At 45.9% G+C, this 19825-nt stretch overlaps 1 protein-coding gene across 4 annotated transcripts in view; it reads right to left on the reverse strand.

Moving 5' to 3' along the window:
• Positions 1-13064: 13064 nt before the first annotated feature.
• LOC117417701 (protein transport protein Sec24C-like) overlaps positions 13065-19825 on the reverse strand; it is a 28174-nt gene continuing 21413 nt past the window's right edge. For all 4 annotated transcript variants that reach the window (XM_034029905.3, XM_058985140.1, XM_058985139.1 and 1 more), the window contains 11 exons: positions 19454-19547; positions 18993-19109; positions 18413-18583; positions 17869-17965; positions 17546-17691; positions 17178-17316; positions 16953-17071; positions 16413-16592; positions 15954-16145; positions 15543-15632; positions 13065-15288 (listed from right to left, as the gene is read on the reverse strand). In XM_034029905.3, the coding sequence (XP_033885796.3) occupies positions 15148-15288; positions 15543-15632; positions 15954-16145; positions 16413-16592; positions 16953-17071; positions 17178-17316; positions 17546-17691; positions 17869-17965; positions 18413-18583; positions 18993-19109; positions 19454-19547 (1486 nt within the window). In that variant the 3' untranslated portion in view covers positions 13065-15147. The remainder of the gene's footprint in view (positions 15289-15542; positions 15633-15953; positions 16146-16412; positions 16593-16952; positions 17072-17177; positions 17317-17545; positions 17692-17868; positions 17966-18412; positions 18584-18992; positions 19110-19453; positions 19548-19825) is intronic.

Consider the following 19825-nt stretch of genomic DNA (forward strand, 5'->3'; position numbering starts at 1 on the left):
TACACTATATACATACAAAACAGCAATAGTGCTGCTTTTTGTTATAGCTTTGGTGGAATGCAAGTAAACCATGTCAGTAGAAAATAAAACCACTTCCTTACTTCCATCTGTTCTTGTCTGAAGCCCTGTATGTGTTTGGAGTTCACATGACCACTCCTCAGGTCAGGTATATGAAACTAAGGGGAGCTGTTGTTTAACACATTTCTTGGCATATTTGGTTTATTTTAATTAATACAAAAATGTACAGCTTTATTTGTATAAGTCCGTATTTATATATGTATATTGACTCGTTATTTTATGTTTAAAAATGTTTTATGTTTGACTTTTTACCTACCCAAATGGGCCATGTGATGCCCGGGCAGCATTTAAACAGACAGAACAGCAGAATGCAGTCAGTCGTGGCCTGAGCTCTGTGGAAGAGTGTGCATTTTTTTAAAATGTTCTTTGCAATTAAAGACTGCACCCATTTCGAAAAAACTACTGCTGACTCAGTTTCATCCTTGCATCACTCTCCAAAATAAACACCCACTCTGTGTGGCTGAATAGTGAAACACCCGCATATCCAAACCCTCAGGCTGCGTCCTCCTACATGCCTGGACAACACAACGTGACACTTTATAACGTCAGGGATGTTAGTTTGATTATTGATGACCTCTGCAGCTGTTGTCTTCCCCTATCTGTAAGGAATAAATACGTCTGAGATCACCTCCTAGGTAGCTGACTGCCTGGACTACTCTTACAAAAGTTTAATACTCTATTTTTGCAGTTTTTCCTCTGGTTATACTATGCAGTTACCATAGTTTACCCTGGTTTGCCATGTTTGTCAATATGCTTTACCAGACCCCTCTGTGATGAGGGTTAAAACTCTATACCCACTCTGAGAACCTCAGATAGTTCTCTCTCAGCTGACTTGTGACTAATGGTCATGATTTCACAGCTGCACTCTGGGATACTGACCAGAGTCAGGACAGTGGGATCAGCAGGGTTCGAAACACAGGGGGACAAAGGGGAAGGTGAAGGGTGGTCTGGCTCATCAATAGCTTGGCTTGTAGAGTAGGTTTTGCTTTTACCAGGAATCTACTATGCTGTAGTGGTTAGCCAAGGTTTTATCAGGCTTTACCATCCTCATTTGTGTTTTACCGTACTTTCACAGTTTTTTTACCATCCTTTCACTGTGCATTTACCATGCTTTCACTGTGCATTTACCATGCTTTCACTGCTTTACCGTGCTTTCACTGTGCGTTTACCATGCTTTCACTGTGCGTTTACCATGCTTTCACTGCTTTACCGTGCTTTCACTGTGCGTTTACCATGCTTTCACTGCTTTACCGTGCTTTCACTGTGCGTTTACCATGCTTTCACTGCTTTACCGTGCTTTCACTGTGCATTTACCATGCTTTTGGTGTGCTTTACCGTGCTTTCACTGTGAATTTACCATGCTTTCGGTGTGCTTTTACCATGTTTTTGGTGCGTTTACCATGCTTTCACTGCTTTACCGTGCTTTCACTGTGCGTTTACCATGCTTTCACTGCTTTACCGTCCTTTCACTGTGCATTTACCATGTTTTTGGTGTGTTTTACCGTGCTTTCACTGTGCCTTTACCATTGTAAACTGCAGGAAACTTTTCTAAAGGTTGGTAACTGTATCCATTGCCTTACCCCAGTGGCAGGCAGGCAGCTGCTTCTGTCCGGCTGCTGTCTGTTCATTTACATGCAGGCTATTGAGCATGTTAATCCTAGAGTCCGGTGACTACTGACAGGATAGCAAGACTAAGACAAATGACCAGCACCAAGTGCTGAAAAGGGGCATGGCAATGGCAAGGCGAGAAGTCACAAAACAAAACGTAAACACGCTGTGCCTTTATTTCCAAGTCAGTTACAACACTTATATATACTGATGCACAAAAGAAACACAACACTCAGGTCTAATGGATTTAATCAAACATTTTAAACAGATATCAAACAAAATCACAGAAAATGTGAACACAAATACAGATCAAAGAATCATGATAAGTTTTCAGTATGAAATGTGGCACACTGTCAAAATGAAAACATTACAAAAGTTATTATCGGGTATGACCTCCCTGTTTTAAAACTGTTGCCTCAAGGACTTCGTCAATGTACCGCTGAGCAGTAAGGTTGCCCTCAGTCTGCACCAAAGGCATTCTTGTGTTAAAGGAGATTCCTCCCCATGTGATCACACAGAAGACAGCGATTTCGTCTCTCAGCTGTATATACACTGAGCATCAAAAGAAACGTATCACTTATATTTGAGCATCAAAAGAAACGTATCACTTATATCTGGATAAAATTCACTAGATCGAAAAATGACAAACTCTGTTTTAGAGCAGGTGCAGTGACTTTTTATTGTGCTGATTAACAATTGACATCACAAAGATGCTGCAAAATGATCCCTCGATCTTGGGCAGGTCTTGTGACTCTTGGTCTCCCAGTTCGTGGCCTGTCATTGACAGAGTGTGTCTGGTTATACCGTCTCACCAGGTTTGAAATGGCTGGCTGTGAGCTCCCAAGACGGCGAGCCACAGTACGGTGCCCTAGTCCAGTCTCCAACATGCCGATTGCACGAAGGCGCTGCTCTCTTGACAGACGTGGCATATTGTTTTTTTCTGTGATTTTTTTTATTGCTTTTATTCAAGCTTGCAATTCAACAGCTGAAATCACTCCATATCCAGTGTCCAATCAACTGTCTCACTAATTAGGTGCATCTGCTTCAGTCATAGTCACTCAAGCGTGTAATGGTCAAGGATGAATCATCGAGTGATTAAAAAGAAAACATTTTGTCAATGTCCATCATTTATATACAATTTTTTTTGTAAATAAATGAGTTATAATAGTGATAAGTTTCTTCTGATGCTATATATATATATATAGATAGATAGATAGATAGATAGATAGATACACAGCATATTGTACCCATCTCACAGCTGAAGTGATTCCCGAAGTGCTTTACAAAAGAAATGCATGAAACAGAAAGATAATTCAATAACAATGAGTGAGTGTGTGTGTGTGTGAGAGAGAGAGAGAGAGAGAGAGAGAGAGAGAGAGAGACAGAGAGTGCCAACTTAAAATAGTGAACCACAGTCCAAGATAGAGGGGGGTGGAAGGAACTCCAGAGACTGGGAGCATTAAAGCTTAAGGCCCTGTATTACTGTCTGTTAGGACATTAGACTCATAGGACATTAGACTCATAGGACATTAGACTCACAGGACTTCTAAACAAGCTAGATGCTTGACATTCTATTCATTATTTACCCCCCTGAGCGCGAGCAAGCCCTCATGCAGTATATATTTGACATGCGTAGGTTCCTTTCTCTAGCTGTCACACACACAACCCATTATTATTATTATTATTATTATTATTATTATTATTATTATTATTATTATTACCATCAGAATAACAAGCACCTTGTCAAATAAATGGAACCCCCCCTCCTTTTCAGTTCCTGTCATGGGTCCTCCTCTCTCTCTGCAATAACACAGCTTTTGTCTGATGCACACATGCATTCTTTCACACACACACACACACACACACAAGCCATGTGTACTTTCATTTTTTTCACTCAACAGCTATTTAAATTAACACACTGAGCCACACTTCCTTTGCTTCCACCAGTACCGCATTCTCCATGCTTTAACAATAAAGGGATAAAGCATGGAGAATGTGGTACCTGTGAATGGCAGGTTAAATAGAGTCTGATAAGTGACTTGCAGGAGATTAGTTGTGCTGATGAGTGGTAAAAGATTATGTGTTTTGGAGCGCTGGTTATTAGCCCTCGGAGGTGGCAGCCAAGGCGCTCTGGAAGTTGCTGGGGTCGTTTCTAGTCTTGTGTTACTGAGAGGTGAGGAGAGCTCGGGGGCTGGCGGAGAGAACGGGAGGAATGTGGCAGCCAGGTGTGAGGAGGAAGCTGGCTGGATTGACCCAGCTCTTTTTCGTAGTGGTAAGGAGACAAATAGAACTACTAAAAGAAACCTTTAACTCAACAACAAACATTTTTCATTAGAAATCCTTTTCAGTTTCTTCTCTCCCAGGTATCAGATCCACACGTGTCTCCAGCACTCTATAATCTGCCCCCGGCAGCCTCTGTGCCTGCCCGTGACGCCCCCACCCTGGCACAGCGCCTGTGCCTGCCCGTGACACCCCCACCCTGGCACAGCCCCTGTGCCTGCCCGCGACACCCCCACCCTGGCACAGCGCCTGTGCCTGCCCGCGACACCCCCACCCTGGCACAGCGCCTGTGCCTGCCCGCGACACCCCCACCCTGGCACAGCGCCTGTGCCTGCCCGCGACACCCCCACCCTGGCACAGCACCTGTGCCTGCCCGTGACGCCCCCACCCTGGCACAGCGCCTGTGCCTGCCCGCGACACCCCCACCCTGGCACAGCGCCTGTGCCTGCCCGCGACACCCCCACCCTGGCACAGCGCCTGTGCCTGCCCGCGACACCCCCACCCTGGCACAGCGCCTGTGCCTGCCCGCGACACCCCCACCCTGGCACAGCCCCTGTGCCTGCCCGTGACGCCCCCACCCTGGCACAGCGCCTGTGCCTGCCCGCGACACCCCCACCCTGGCACACCCCTGTGCCTGCCCGCGACACCCCCAGCCTGGCACACCCCTGTGCCTGCCCGCGACACCCCCACCCTGGCACAGCGCCTGTGCCTGCCCGCGACCCCCCCCACCCTGGCACAGCGCCTGTGCCTGCCCGCGACGCCCCCACCCTGGCACACCCCTGTGCCTGCCCGTGACGCCCCCACCCTGGCACACCCCTGTGCCTGCACGCGACACCCCCACCCTGGCACACCCCTGTGCCTGCCCACGACACCCCCACCCTGGCACAGCGCCTGTGCCTGCCCGCGACACCCCCACCCTGGCACAGCCCCTGTGCCTGCCCGTGACGCCCCCACCCTGGCACAGCGCCTGTGCCTGCCCGCAACACCCCCACCCTGGCACAGCGCCTGTGCCTGCCCACGACACCCCCACCCTGGCACACCCCTGTGCCTGCCCGCGACACCCCCACCCTGGCACAGCCCCTGTGCCTGCCCGTGACGCCCCCACCCTGGCACAGCGCCTGTGCCTGCCCGCGACACCCCCACCCTGGCACAGCGCCTGTGCCTGCCCGCGACACCCCCACCCTGGCACAGCGCCTGTGCCTGCCCGCGACACCCCCACCCTGGCACAGCGCCTGTGCCTGCCCGCGACACCCCCACCCTGGCACACCCCCACCCTGGCACAGCGCCTGTGCCTACCCGCGACACCCCCACCCTGGCACACCCCCACCCTGGCACAGCGCCTGTGCCTGCCCGCGACACCCCCACCCTGGCACAGTGCTTGCACCGCACTGGCTATGCCACACACCTAGTGGGGAAGTGACACCTGGGCTTCTGCAGGCCGGACTGCCAGCGGGGACCACTTCACCTTCCACAACTGTGATAGGTCCGAACTGTGCGGATTCGAGCTGCATGAGGGGGAGCTGAGCAGAAACTACTCCACACACCTCTACATTCACAGGTAACCACAGTCACTACTCCACACACCTCTACATTCACAGGTAACCACAGTCACTACTCCACACACCTCTACACTCACAGGTAACCACAGTCACTACTCCACACACCTCTACACTCACAGGTAACCACAGTCACTACTCCACACACCTCTACACTCACAGGTAACCACAGTCACTACTCCACACACCTCTACACTCACAGGTAACCACAGTCACTACTCCACACACCTCTACATTCACAGGTAACTGGAGTCACTCAGTGCTGATCATGCACTTGACATGTCAGTGACAATGCATTTGAAATGTTTAAACCCCCACCCCCCAACACAGCAAAGAGTGCAGGAGAATGAAATACACTGTCATCTTCATTAGACATAGACACAGACCGCATAGAAACATACATAGTAACCACACACACAGGTACAGTGGGGAAACACACAAAATAATTCAAAAATAGCAATGAGCTGAGCAACCTGTCTTGCACTGAAAAGGTCTGTGGGTTTGAACTGAGGCAGGAAGGTAGAGAGACAGGCAGGCAGGTATAGAGGGAGACAGGCAAGGAGGTAGGGAAGGAGGCCGGCAGGCAGTGAGGGAGGCAGGCAGACAGGCATGGAGGCAGGGAGGGAGAGAGGCAGGGAGGGAGGCAGGCAGACAGGGATAGTGAAGGAGGGAGGCAGGCAGGGAGGCAGGCAGTGAGGCAGACAGGAAGGCAGGCAGGGTGGGAGGTAGGGAGGCAGGCAGGGAGGGAGGCAGGCAGACAGGGATAGTGAGGGAGGCAGGCAGGCAGGGAGGCAGGCAGTGAGGCAGACAGGAAGGCAGGCAGGGTGGGAGGTAGGGAGGCAGGCAGGGAGGGAGGCAGGGAGGGAGGCAGGCAGACAGGGATAGTGAGGGAGGCAGGCAGGCAGGGAGGCAGGCAGGGTGGGAGGTAGGGAGGCAGGCAGGGAGGGAGGCAGGTAGTATCGGTACAGTCCTGTAGTCCGCTTGCTACGTGACTCAGGCTCTAGCTGTTGACTGTGACACACATTCCTCTGACTGGAGCAAGCAAAGGCCACCGGGTTCACCTGAACAAGAGAGACTGCAGAGACTAATAGTCTATTTTATTTATTTCCTTATTGATCTATACAGGGCAGGTCCATCGAGATAGCGATCTCCTTTCTTAATAACTTCCCCTTGGCAGCAGAATTCTGGTGTTATTCTCTCCTGTGTTATACCTTTATAAGGGCAGCCCTTCACAGTGTCTTTGATCAGCTCACCAGCTTCTACCTCCCCCTCACTACCTCTTGTATTTACTGTTTAGTTTGTTTTATCATCGAGGATCACTTCTCTATAGAAATTGTGCGTGCAGGACTGGTAAACTGGAGGAAGGTGCCTTTGACCTGCAGGAATATTGACTGTCACCCACACACACGCACACACATGCATACACAAACATACACACACACGCACACACACACTCCAAACATGCACACACCTGCACGCACACACACACACACACACACACACTCCCACACAGAAACACAGGTCATATGCACTCACACCCTCACACTCTGTGTCCCACTAGTCTTAGGAATCCCCCGCCTGTCAGACCTGTACTTATCGCAGCTGAACCACAGGACTGATGCACTGTACTGTCTTCTGTTTTATTATCCCCACCAGACTGCACTAACAACGGGACTGACCGCATTGACAAGTACCAACAAGTCATAAAAAAATCAAATGAGCTGCTGTGTACTCAGCATACTCAATTTGCATAGTATTGTACAGTCAGCACTCACATACCCGACCCTATAAAATTTTGACTTCAGTGATGGTTAAACGCGTGTGACTCATATCTGATTAGTTCATTTTGGCCCCGTTCCAACCCTTGTTCGTTTTTTTCAGGAAACACAAAATAGATACAATGTCATTAATACATAGCTGAAAGGACTGTGTTTTAAAATAAGTAGGCTTCCATTTAGATGTACTGTAATTGGTTTTGTTGGTACAGTACTATATTTTCAGCAGCAGAAGAAGTATTTTAATTCACAACGATATGATTCTGAACATATCGCTTGCCAAAAGAGCCTACTGGACACGTGGACTGTAATACAGTACATACTTTTAAATCCGGTACATATTGTATCAGTATGTAAAATTCCCTATTAACGACCCAACAGCAAAAATAAATCAAAATGTTACCCTGGCACAGAACTGCGTAAAACATTAAAAGGCAATGCAATTCAGCAAAAACAACACCCGTGAAATGAAAATGCACTAAAGATAAGATTTTTTTTTTTTTTTTTTAAAGTGCATCACAGTATCTAAATCTGTTAATGAACTTTTACATCAGTGTCTTGTCTCGTTCGATTTGTTTTGGCTGCATTTTCGTCATGTGAAATTGGAGGAAGTGCTGTGTAACTGCACAATAAAGACAGACTGATTTGGCTTGTGAGAAAAAAAATAATAAAAAACAAAAAAACGCGGGCTGACGGATAAACAAGAACATGGTAACAGTAAGTGCATTAGTTTGTTACATACATACATTATATGTATGTATGTAACAAACTAATATAACGGTAAAACGCGACTGTGCGAGTGCTGACTGTAGCAGGTTCCCATGCGTTTGCATGCTTATACTTTACATGCAAATTAATTGGTTACCATTGGTTTGCAAAATTTCGGCTTCATAAGCGTGGACTCGCATATAAGCTTGTGCGATCGGTTAAGCGAAACAGACATTAAGCGTATAGGAAGGGCAGAGTGAAGCAGCGTGAAGAACTGCAGGAGGCGGGGTCGCGGCGAAGCTTGTCACGCACAGAAGAAATCCGTGTTTTTTTTATTATAGTTTTTACGGTTTGTATTTTGTTGTCAACTTAAAGAAAATAAACGGACAAATAAAAATAAAAAAATAAACGTTGGTCGCCTATTTCTTCTCTCTCTCTCTCTCTCTCTCTCTCTCTCTCTCTCTCTCTCTCTCTCTCTCTCTCTCTCTCTCTCTCTCTCTCTCTCTTCCCCTCCCTCTCCCTCCTCCACTCCTTCTCGCTATGTCTATTTTTGCCCCGTCTACCAAATGACCTTTATCAGCAAGACAGGTAACACAGGTATTGCAGCATGTTACTGCAGCACTGCCTATAGATAGCTCAGCAGCACTAGGTGAGGTGGATGGAGGCAGTTTCTCTTCTGCTCTCCCCATTCTCTTTCTCTCTCTCCCGCTTTCTCTGTCACTTCCACATTTATCTCCCCCCTCTCCATTTTGCTCCCCGGTTCTCTGTCCCTTACTCTCTCTCCATCAATCCCTCTCTTTTTACATCGCTTTCTCTCTCACTGTCCTCAGTTCCCATTCCTCTCTCTCTCTTTCTCCCTCTTTCTGGCTTTGCTGAGTTGAGCTCAAGTAAAAAAAGAATAACGTCACGTGCTGTCACTTCTGTTTTGCTGTGTGTTTTTGGAAAGCAGGTCAGTTCATTGTGGGTTCAGGGGACTGTGAGACAAGCGAGAGATGAGACAGGATGGAACTGAAGCAGCCAGCAGAGACAGATTGCATGGGGAAAACAGAGAGGAAACGACTTTATCAGCAGGGACTGCGGGATAGCTGGAGGGTCCTGAGCAGGGGTATAGGGGAGCCCAGGCACACGTACTAGGCAGCATTATGAGGGGCCCACCCCCTTATACAGCTCTGTAAACTGAACTGATACAGACACAATCAAACTCAAACTCACTGCCGTAGGCGTAGCTTCCAACTTTTCACTTGCTTACTGGGTAATTTCTCTCTCGTTCCAACTTTTGATCATGTCACATCGATTACGTCAGACCCTTTTTAATACTGCTTAAAATGTACTCACTATAACAATAAGCTGGCTAAATCAACATAAAAAATAGAAATGTGTGTTGATGCAAAAAAAAAAAATAGCACTATGTATCGATTTCATGGGGTTCATTCATAAAATAGAGGGAGCCCCTCTGAAGCTGTGGGGGGTGCTGTGCTGCAGTGGGCAGTGCTGTGCTGCAGTAGGGAGTGCTGTGCTGCAGTGGGCAGTGCTGTGCTGCAGTAGGGAGTGCTGTGCTGCAGTGGGGAGTGCTGTGCTGCAGTGGGCAGTTCTGTGCTGCAGTGGGGAGTGCTGTGCTGCAGTGGGGAGTGCTGTGCTGCAGTGGGGAGTGTTTTGCTGCAGTGGGTAGTGTTTTGCTGTAGTGGGGAGTGCTGTGCTGCAGTGGGGAGTGCTGTGCTGCAGCTGCTTTTCATACCCTAAAAAAAGCTGGTTTTAATAAACGAGGACTGCCTCTGTAACACTGTGTGGGGAATTGTCTTGTGGAATAAATGAGCAGGGTGAGTGTGTCAGTGAGTATGTGTGTGTGTGTGTCTGTGTGTAATTTCCCCCCAAACCCTTAAAAATTACACTAAAACTAAAGAAGTGTTAATGTAATGTCTGTAGAAAGATAACAATACAAACATGAGTGTGTGCTTATTCATCATGTGTCTATAGGTAGGTGTGTAAATGTGTGTGTGTTTGTACAGTGTGTGTTTGTATGGGTGAGTGTGCCCTAGATGTCCTGATTTCAGCAGCCTCAAGCCTCCTCCTTTCAGGTGAGGGAAGGTGACCCAGATACCAGTGACAGTGGAGAGGAGGGGGGGTGAGGGGGGCGGGGGGGTACTGGTCAGATTGGGAGGTGGAGGAGTCACAGATGGCCCTGACAGAGAGAGAGCAAGGAAGGGAAAGAAAGAGAGGGGTGGAGGGGAGAGAGAGCAGGAGACAGCAATACTGTTACTGCAGGAATACTTAAAATCTTGGAAATGACATCTTAAATCGATCATATCAACCTCTGTATTTGAAAAACATTTTAATTGTTAAAGAAGTTAAACCGCAGTGACACCTATTGTTTCAATTCCTCTCTGAATACAGATTACTATTATTTTGGAGCTATTTTTATAAGGGCTCGGTCACCATCTGCTGGTCACATTGTGTATTACTGCATACAGAGAAGTGGCCAAAAGTGTCTTCACCAGCTGCTTTTTTTTCATGCGCAGCGCACTGTAAGAGTTGATTTATTGTTAGAACAGTGGAAAGTTTTTTTTTTTTTTTTTAAATCGTGGACTGTCTTCTTGCTTTATGCTGTGTGGGGTTTTTTTGTTTGGTCTTGAGAAATCACGTGACACTGTGACCTTTCAACTCTTGAAACCTGCTTTGTAGCTCAAGGCTTTAAATGAATTCATCATACCATAATTTCTCCTCTGTTTAATACCCTATGTGATGTGTTCTGTACGATACTGTTGTTGTTTCTGTGCGAATCACCGTTTACCAGGCTTGCTAACTAATGTCCTTTTTGCAACCACAGGGTTCTGCTTCTGCAAAGACTCCTGAAACCTGAATTCCTAAAGCGAGGTGGTTTTAGAAATGATCGCTAGTGGGCGAGCGACTGTTATTTCTGTAACTGTAGCAAGTGTGGGTGTTAAACTAAAAAGTTCTGTACAAAAGATTGTCAGAGTGGACAGCAATTACAGTGGCCCACAAACCCAAATGTGGCCTTTTTTTTAACCACTTCACTTAAGAAATTCAGCTTTTAGGAGTCTTTTCAGAAGCAGAACCCAGTAGTTGAAAATAGCTATTTGCTGGAACAGGACAGTATGTGCAGTGTTGTGTCGGAAATCTATGAATGCAGCTGAGCCCGGCTCTTTAGCATAGTGGTTAAGTTGCTCACTGGTTCGCGCCCAGCCTCTGCCCTGCTGCATGTTCAGTGTCTGGGTTCTTCTGTTGCATTTGTGTCACTCACCGGTTAGATATCACAATTCTCTGCAGTCAAAAAGGTTAGACAGCTCTGATGTAGCCCATTTTATAAGCATAGTAACTAACAGACTGAAAGAGTTTCAGTACAACCACACATTTATCACATGAAGACTTATTAGCTGACAGCTAGCAGGTCACACGACATGGCCCATCTTCTTTGCGCAATGTGCCGCCGCCTTTAATTACAGGTGTCGCTAATAAAGTGGCATGATGATTGATTGATTGATTCATTGATAGGTCGGTTGGTCTGAGTTGCACCTCGCTACAAAACCCAGCTTCTTACAAACAAAAACAATCTTTACCAAACTCATACAGTAACACGATAGTTTAAGCATCCATCATAAAGTCAACAAGGCATCAATAAACTTCTTTTCCTGGTGTTTTGTAAATGGACCCTAAATCCCTGATCCTGTACTTGAAAAGGGAAGGCCTTTTAAAACCTGAGTTACGCAAGAGCATAATTCTGTTTTATGAAATGGAAATCAGAGCTGTGCCATTCGAGGTGAAGCGCTGCAGGATAATGTGATGCGTTGTGCCATTAAAAGGAATGAATTTCATTGAGCAGCGCAGGAATAGATGCGGGGCACTGCAGTCTGAGGAGGCAATTACAACCACACTTAAAATTAATTTCCTTACTGATCAGCCCAGGCAGCACGATCACGGGCGCCTTCTACGGCAAGACATTTAAACATTGAATCCTCAATTCTTGCTGTCAAAATTTACATTGTGGATATCAACAATTCTATTGCTGACATCAGTGATTTCATCTCATTTTTTAGATAAAAAAAAAAATAGAGTTGTCGATATTCAAAATAGAATTTTTGATATCAAAAATAGAATTCTTGTCATCAGAAATAGATCTTGCTAAAGCTCTTCTTTGGTTCTTCGCTTGCTGTTGCTGGGATGTGCAGTGCCACCACATAATTACTGTTACCAGGAGTTGCAATCGTAGTTAGTTATGATTTGCGGCTGGTTTCACAGACCCTGAGTAGCACTAATCTTGGACTACCTTAACTGAGGCATTAGGTAGTCCAAGATGTTATACCCCCCCCCCCCCCCAAAAAAAAAAAAAAACACCCCATACTAATACAAATAAAGCTGTATTATAAAAGATAAAGCAGCATGAATTTTTATTTGCTTCACCCAATGATGTAGTTGAAGCCTGATCCCTCACTTTCGGGTAAGAAACTCACTAGGATCAGGGTACAGAGCTGTGCATGCTTCTCAAAACTGGTTCAGTTTTCTTTTTTTCTACAAGTTTCTTCCACTCTTTATAGGATATAGGCAGGTACACAGAACATGTTTGACAGCAGCGACTCGAATTTGCTTTTCTACGAGTAGGTCCCATAGCACAAAGCGGTGCATGACTATTCCATTCCAGGTATTTGTTCAACACACCACCTTTAAAATGGCTAGGTTAGCCAATTATTATTATTTGCTTCTTAGCAGCCACCCTTATCCAGGGAGACTTACAATTGTTAAAGTATCACAGTACAATTAAATCCTTATTGTTCCATGGTAATCTACAAATCCTGGAGTGAAACTGCCCTCACAGACTGGAGTTGCACCACAGCTCAAACATCCTCGAACACCATGTCTTGCCTGTAAAAGTAAGTAAAAGGGGTAGTGGGGATTGTGGGAAGTGTAGTTCTACCAGAGGCCAAAGTGACTACAAGCCTAAGAAGGATCTCCTCAAACCCTTTCATTATATATTCTTTGTTATTATAATGCAATAGATTTTTCAAGGGTCCCCCCATCCCATCCCATATCACTTTTTAACATGGTATATACATACAGGATTGTTTTAATAACTAATAAAATCAGGACAATAATCATAATAATTTACAGGAAAATACAAGAGGAGGAGTGCTTGGGAGAATGCTGGTCGCAATTATCAGAAGGTGTGCAATCAGTCATTTATGGTTTTTTTTCTGTTTTTTTTTTTTTTTTTACAGCAATGGCAATGCTGGGACAAAGAATCTGACTGACTTACTAACCTACTGCACAGCTGGAAAAAAACAAGAAATAAGAAATAAAACAATTTTATTTATTAATGTGTATGTTTGTTTTAGGTCTTGGTGGATTGACTCTGCAGTCGCTCAGGCTGGTACTATCATGACTTGCTGTTGAGAAGGCAGGGACATGGGGACACACAGCAAAGGAGCCTAAGGAGGGACAGACAGTGGTCTCTCAAAACGCACTGCAAAACAAACATGGATGATAATACATTGTATGCAAGCAAGAACCAACTCCTCAGCAAATCAATAAGCTACTAAACAACCAAACAAGCAAGACAGGCCGAATGGCCTCTTCTCGTTTGTAAACTTTCTTATGTTCTCATTTTATATATATATATTTTAAAAACTGGGACTGGAATCGCGTTGCACCAGAAAGCGTGGTTGGGGATGAGGGGGCAGTAGTGTTCTCTGTCTCTCCTCTCACACAGAAACTGTCCCTGCACCCTCATCCTTCATTTATTAAAAAACATGTCTTTCGGAAGTGAAACAAAAACAGTGGTCCTGCACCCAGAATGACTATTTATTTGCTAGCTAGTTTTTAGACTTGCCTGATTGATGGCAGCAGTGTGAGCCAGGGATGGAAATCAGATTTTACTACGAGCTTGATCTACCACAGTGTATAGTTAACAAGTTCAGGTGTGTCTGATTAAACTCCTAGTGAAACAAGGAATGGATCAAGCTGCTATGCAATGGCAGCCTTATTTTCATCCCTGCTCTGCGCAAATCACATAAAACTGGGAATCCAGGGACTCAGTCCTGATCAGTTCAATAAAACATCTCAACAGGGCGCAGCAGTCTCGCTAGTCCTTAACTGACCTCTAACCCAAACCATGATGCTATCGTAATGAAACGCAGGATGACAGCAGCTGCGGAAACTCAACTTCCAGGCAATTTAACTACTACTGAAAACTCTGACCTGCAGACGTGTATATTATAGTACAGGTCAATATCAGTCAGTGAATCTTCTTTTTAAATACATTTTCTTTAAAGATTTATTATAGAATTGGTATCAAAAACACAAGACAGGACAATTTTTTTTTTGCGAGGTACAGATTACTGAATGTTAAAATCTGAACAGGGTTTGGATTAGCCAGAGTGTACTGTAGTTATAATTATAAGAAATAAATAATAAAACAAAAACACAGAACAGGGAGGGCAAGTGGATTTGTCCTGTCCTGGTTAAGGCATTGCCTTACCCCAGGAGAGATGATGCTTGCATACTGTCAGAACGAATGTGCATCCTCCCCACCCCATTAAATATTTTTAAAAATAACTCAAACACACAAACTGACAGACAGCACAAAATCACTGTTCAAGAGTAGTAAATGTGAAGAGGAGGTGAAGAAACAGCAGAATAGAAAAAAAAGCTCTGGGTGAAACTTTTCTAAATTGTAAATTAAGTGTGTCGCCGTAGACTCGCCTTTCAAACCTACCGAATCAGTGCTAAGTCCCACCTGCGAGAGCTCCAATCAGTACCAGTGTTTCCAACCAAACAAAATCTCACCCTCAAATCTCTCATTACAAATCTCTCTCCCTCTCCCACCAGTATGCTAAACGACAACGGACATTCACATACATTATACAACAGCTGCATTAACCCACCTCCTCTGGTTTGACAAATCCATTCTCCTTGCACACCTCCCCATTAAAGGAGAATATATAAACAGGGATAGGATGGGGTGAGGAGAGGGAGGGCTAGCGGATTTTTAGAACAATTCAGTTCACAAAGGTCATTCTGTTTATTGTTTTTATAGTCTGTCAAAAAAAAAAAAAAAAAAAAAGGAAGTGTGTGATTAGATCATGGGTGGGGCCTGGTTTGGGGGTGATTCGGCTTGCCCTCACGCTCTGCTCCTAGCTCAGCAGCTGCCGGATCTCCTTGTGCATGTGACACAGGAAGTCAACGTAGGAAGCCCCCCCACTTGCGCTCTTGTCCTCCACCAGGAAGTGCTTGAAGATCAGCTCCAGCTTGTCATCCTGTTTCACCACCATCAACTAGAGAGAGAGAGAGAGAGACAGAGACAGAGACAGAGACAGAGACAGAGACAGAGACAGACAGGGTTAGCATCACTAGTGGCAGACACAGCAGGGATCACGGCATATGGATTCTATGATACAACTAGATACAAAGCCAGGCTGACAAACCTTACTCTGCTTGTTTGACTGAATTTACCAAAAATTATTAAAATAGGAATCACACAATAAAAGTGAATGATCCAGATGATCCAGTAGCGTCGCAGGGCCCCTACCTTCATGTATCGCGGTCTCTCAGCCCGGAAGGACTCGATGATGGCCCGCAGTCTCCGCGAGTATGGGTTATCCAGCACCGGCAGGTTCGTCTGCAGACAGACAAGGAGACAGACACGCTACTCCACACATTCGTACCAAGATCAGGCCAACAGAAGGAAAAGCAAAGGATTTAATAAAATAATAACTTAATATTTATCTTTTAACAAAATGGTCTATTTGACCATATCATGCATCACACAAGTACTGTGATAAATACTGTATCATAATCTGCGTGTATCACAAACTGTATCACAAACTGCAATACATTTTGCGTGCTGCAATTGCACATACTTTCCATATAAAAGCATTAAGTGCTGTTGGTCTGTTTGTGTTCCTATAATAAAAGACACACACATGCAGAGCTGCCTCACCATGCTGGGGTCGATCTGCCCGAAGGAGGGGGTGTTGAAGACGCTCTGGAGCAGCTCTTGCTGCACGTTGGCCCCTACCCACAGGAAGAGGTGCAACCCGTTCTCAAGGAGGTACAGCCCCCCTTTCGAGAGCCGCTCCTCAGACGCCCGCACAGCCGTGGGTAGAGAGTCACCCTCCACATCCAGCTTCTGCTGCAGGGGGAAGAGATAGATACAGGGTTTCAATACAGGAGAGAGATACAGGGTTATAATATAGGAGTGGGATGCAAAACGGACACACACACACACAAGGAGACAGAGCCTGCGCTAGGCAGAGTTATCCAGTCTCAACAAAAACACACAGGGTCACACGTAAGAATGTGTGATCCTCTGCCACAGCAATGGCAATAAAGAGACATCTTACACACTCACACCAGAGACAGGGTTACACACAGACACAGGAACAGCACTGACACTCACCAGCGGCAGCAGGCGAGGGTAGAAGAAAACGTGGCTCTCTGCCACATCCATGGAGGTGACGAGCTGGCGCAGATAGGCTCTGTCATCGAGGGAGATGTCGGCGCCGGGCTGCAGTATATCGCTCTTCAGCACGCAGTTCAGGTAGACTGGGAGCAGTTTCATGCACTCGGGCAGGATGAGCTGCAAAACGCCGTAATACAGGGATTGAAGTAAGACTCCTCCTGCATAGGCCAGGGCGATAGCAGCGGTATAACCGGGGGGGGGGGGGGGGGGGGGTGCACTGCTGCTGTACCTTTGAGCAAGGTACTTTACCTAGATTGCTCCAGTAAAACCCCAACTGTATAAATGGGTAATTCTATGTAAAAATAATGTGATATCTTGTAACAATTGTAAGTCGCCCTGGATAGGGGCGTCTGCTAAGAAATAAATAATAATAATAATAATAATAATAATAATAATAAAATAATAATAATAATAATTAGAGGTAGCCACTGAACACTAAAACATACAATAACAAAACCTTCGGCCAGTGGCACCTACCTGTCCGGCAGAGGAGGGGCTGGCGCAGTTCTTGCGATAACAGGACAGGATCTGAGCGCTCTGGTTGATGAGGGTGTCCCTCACCGTCTTGGTGGGGGAGTTGAGTATGCTGCGGTAGGCTGCACAGACAGACAGACAGACAGCCAGCATTACACAAGGGTTATGGATGATTTAGTTTTGAATTGCTGTTCTCCTCGCACGTTGTGTGCTACACAATGCTCTTACCATACTTGGCGAAGAAGTTGATGAGCGTGTCGGTATCACAGTTCCTGTAGAGGTCAGCCAGCTGGGTGCAGCAGTTCACAGAGAGGTTGTGAACCCGCAGCCTCCTCTGACCACTGCAGCTGGTGTACAGCACTGCGCACTGTGAACAGGACAGACAAGCAAGACTGTCAGTATCACAATGTAGAGATCACTGCTACAAGGGTACAGGCAACAAGCTCAGGTGTGTCTTAATAAACTAGGAATGCATTAAACTGCTATGCAATGGGAGTCATATTTCCATCCCTGTTTATTTATTTTTAAATCTCATGGCTCTTCAAAACTCCAGGATCATCGCTATGGTTCAGATCATTAGGACTGCTCCATCTCACCTGCATGAGTGCGCCGCTCTCCTCACTCAGCTTGTCATCGTGTCTGAACTCCACCGTCACGGCCTTGTCACAGTCCAGCCCAGCCAGCTCCACGTCCGTCGTGTTGCTCATGTAGAAATCGCCGAAAAAGTCTGTCGCACGGATCCCTGAAACACACAGATAGGAATCAGTGAGGCCAGTGAGGATCTGACATAGGTGGGACCAAAGGGACTTGAGACTCTCACTAGCTCTGCTGCACCCAGTCCTGGGCTTCAGAACCCCTTGTTCAGGTATACTGATGAAATGACCAGGTAGGTGCCAGGAGTTTGAAAAGTCAGACTCACCTGTACTGGTTCGGACCCTCATGACTGCGTCGAACCCGACCTGTTTCTGTACATCCCTGCGCAGGTCATTGAGGAAGCGATCCCCATCTGATGGCACCTGAGCACAGGAGAGAACGAGAGGACAAACAGATTCACACAAGCTTGATCTAGGGACCAACCACAAAGTTAAAAACAACACTGTGATTAAACCCCACATCAAGGTGCTTTCAGTTTTAGTTATAAGTCACCAAATGAATAAACCAGGGATGGAAATAAGCAGTTTTATCCACTCCAGGTTTTACTAGAAGCTTGATTAATCACCAGTGCATAGGTAACAAGCTCTGGTGTGTAAAACCAGGAATGGATCAAACTGCTAGGGAGTCTACTTTCCATTCCTGTGCTGAATTAATCTTATGTCTTGCAGATTAGTGTAGTGTACTGATCTGCTGTAATACTAAAATAAACTATGACACTAAAATGCTATGACATGGAGAAAGGCTTCTAGTAGAATGTTAGTCATTCCTTCCAGTGCAGTTGCAATGTGCTGATCTGTGCCGTGTCTCACCTGGAAGTAGGTGTACTTGTACACAGAGCCCCCAGTCTGGGAGGGCACCACACCCAGTGTCGCCACATCCACATACTGGTTGGGAAAGAGGAAGAGGTCCACGCAGCAACCCTGTGCCACGCACTCCTTCGCCAGGTTGCCAAAGAAACTGGTCTGGGGCTGGAACAGGGTCTGCAGCACGAGAAGGGAACAGGCAGACAAATACAAGCACGTTAGTAACATACATACAAGTTATGAGCACCTAGGCCTCATGAAAAGTAAATCATCATGACCTACATCTAATACATGTACAAGTAAAAATGCTATAGTGATGTATGAATGGACAGCCGGGATGGAGACAAGACTCCCTTTGCATAGCAGTTTGATCCACTCCTAGTTTTACTACCAGTTTACATGGTATACCTGAGCTTGTTACCTACACAATGTGGCTAATCAAGCTCCTGGTAAAACCTGGAAAGGGTGAAACTGCTATGCAATAGGAGTCTTATTTCCATCCCTGTTAAGCATACCATGTGAAAAGCAGGACAGGTGTTGTTGTACAGGATGTCTGAATTCAGTGCACTGTGAACGCTGGGCTCACCTTCTCCTTGTCTGTGCCGACCAGCTTCTTGTCCTCCCGGTTCTTTAGTTTCCCCGGAGCCTCAGCGATGGGGAGTGACGAGTGGAAAATAAAGAGCTTTCCTGCGCAGTCCGCAGCCTGGAAGTGAGTGAGTGAGTGAGTGAGTGAGTGAGTGAGTGAGTGAGTGAGTGAGTGAGTGAGTGAGAGAGAGAGAGAGAGAGAGAGAGAGAGAGAGATCAAACAGATGCAAAGGGTAAGATGGGAGGTTGCTAATACTAATAGAATACCAATTCTACAGTTTTGCCAAAGTACAGTAATAAGTATGCAAAGTTACCTTGAATGAGTGTAAAATTGGATTCAGGTACTTATAAACACACAACTTTAAAAACTTTGCTTCATGCAAGCATACATTTTTATTTCATTTAAAAAAGAATCCAGACTAGCATGGCACTATGAGGACAGTTAAAGCACAGCTGGCCTACCTTCAGGGCCTCCAAGCCAGCCTGGATCACAGGGGCAAACACAGTCTCTGTCTCCCTCGTGTCAGCAAACATCTCTGGGATCTGATCCAGCAAACTGCAATGCAAAACACAAACACAGCGGGTCAGCACTGGAGCGTTTCCAAGCTGCTAAGTGAAGACTTCACAGATATCTGATGGAATAGTTTTTCATATGGGCTCCATTAGATAAACCTGTTTCCATTTGTTGTATTTTTATTATTATTTAGTTTTTAGTTTTTGTTGCATGTTGTCCATATACTGAACATGAGCTCTTCACAGCAATAACATGCTGACAATCAAGTGAGGGTCATTGATGTCGATTGGGCTCATTTACCATTGAAAGTGAAACAAATG

Source organism: Acipenser ruthenus, chromosome 13 (assembly GCF_902713425.1).
Source record: "Acipenser ruthenus chromosome 13, fAciRut3.2 maternal haplotype, whole genome shotgun sequence".
NCBI classification, from domain to species: Eukaryota; Metazoa; Chordata; class Actinopteri; order Acipenseriformes; family Acipenseridae; genus Acipenser; species Acipenser ruthenus.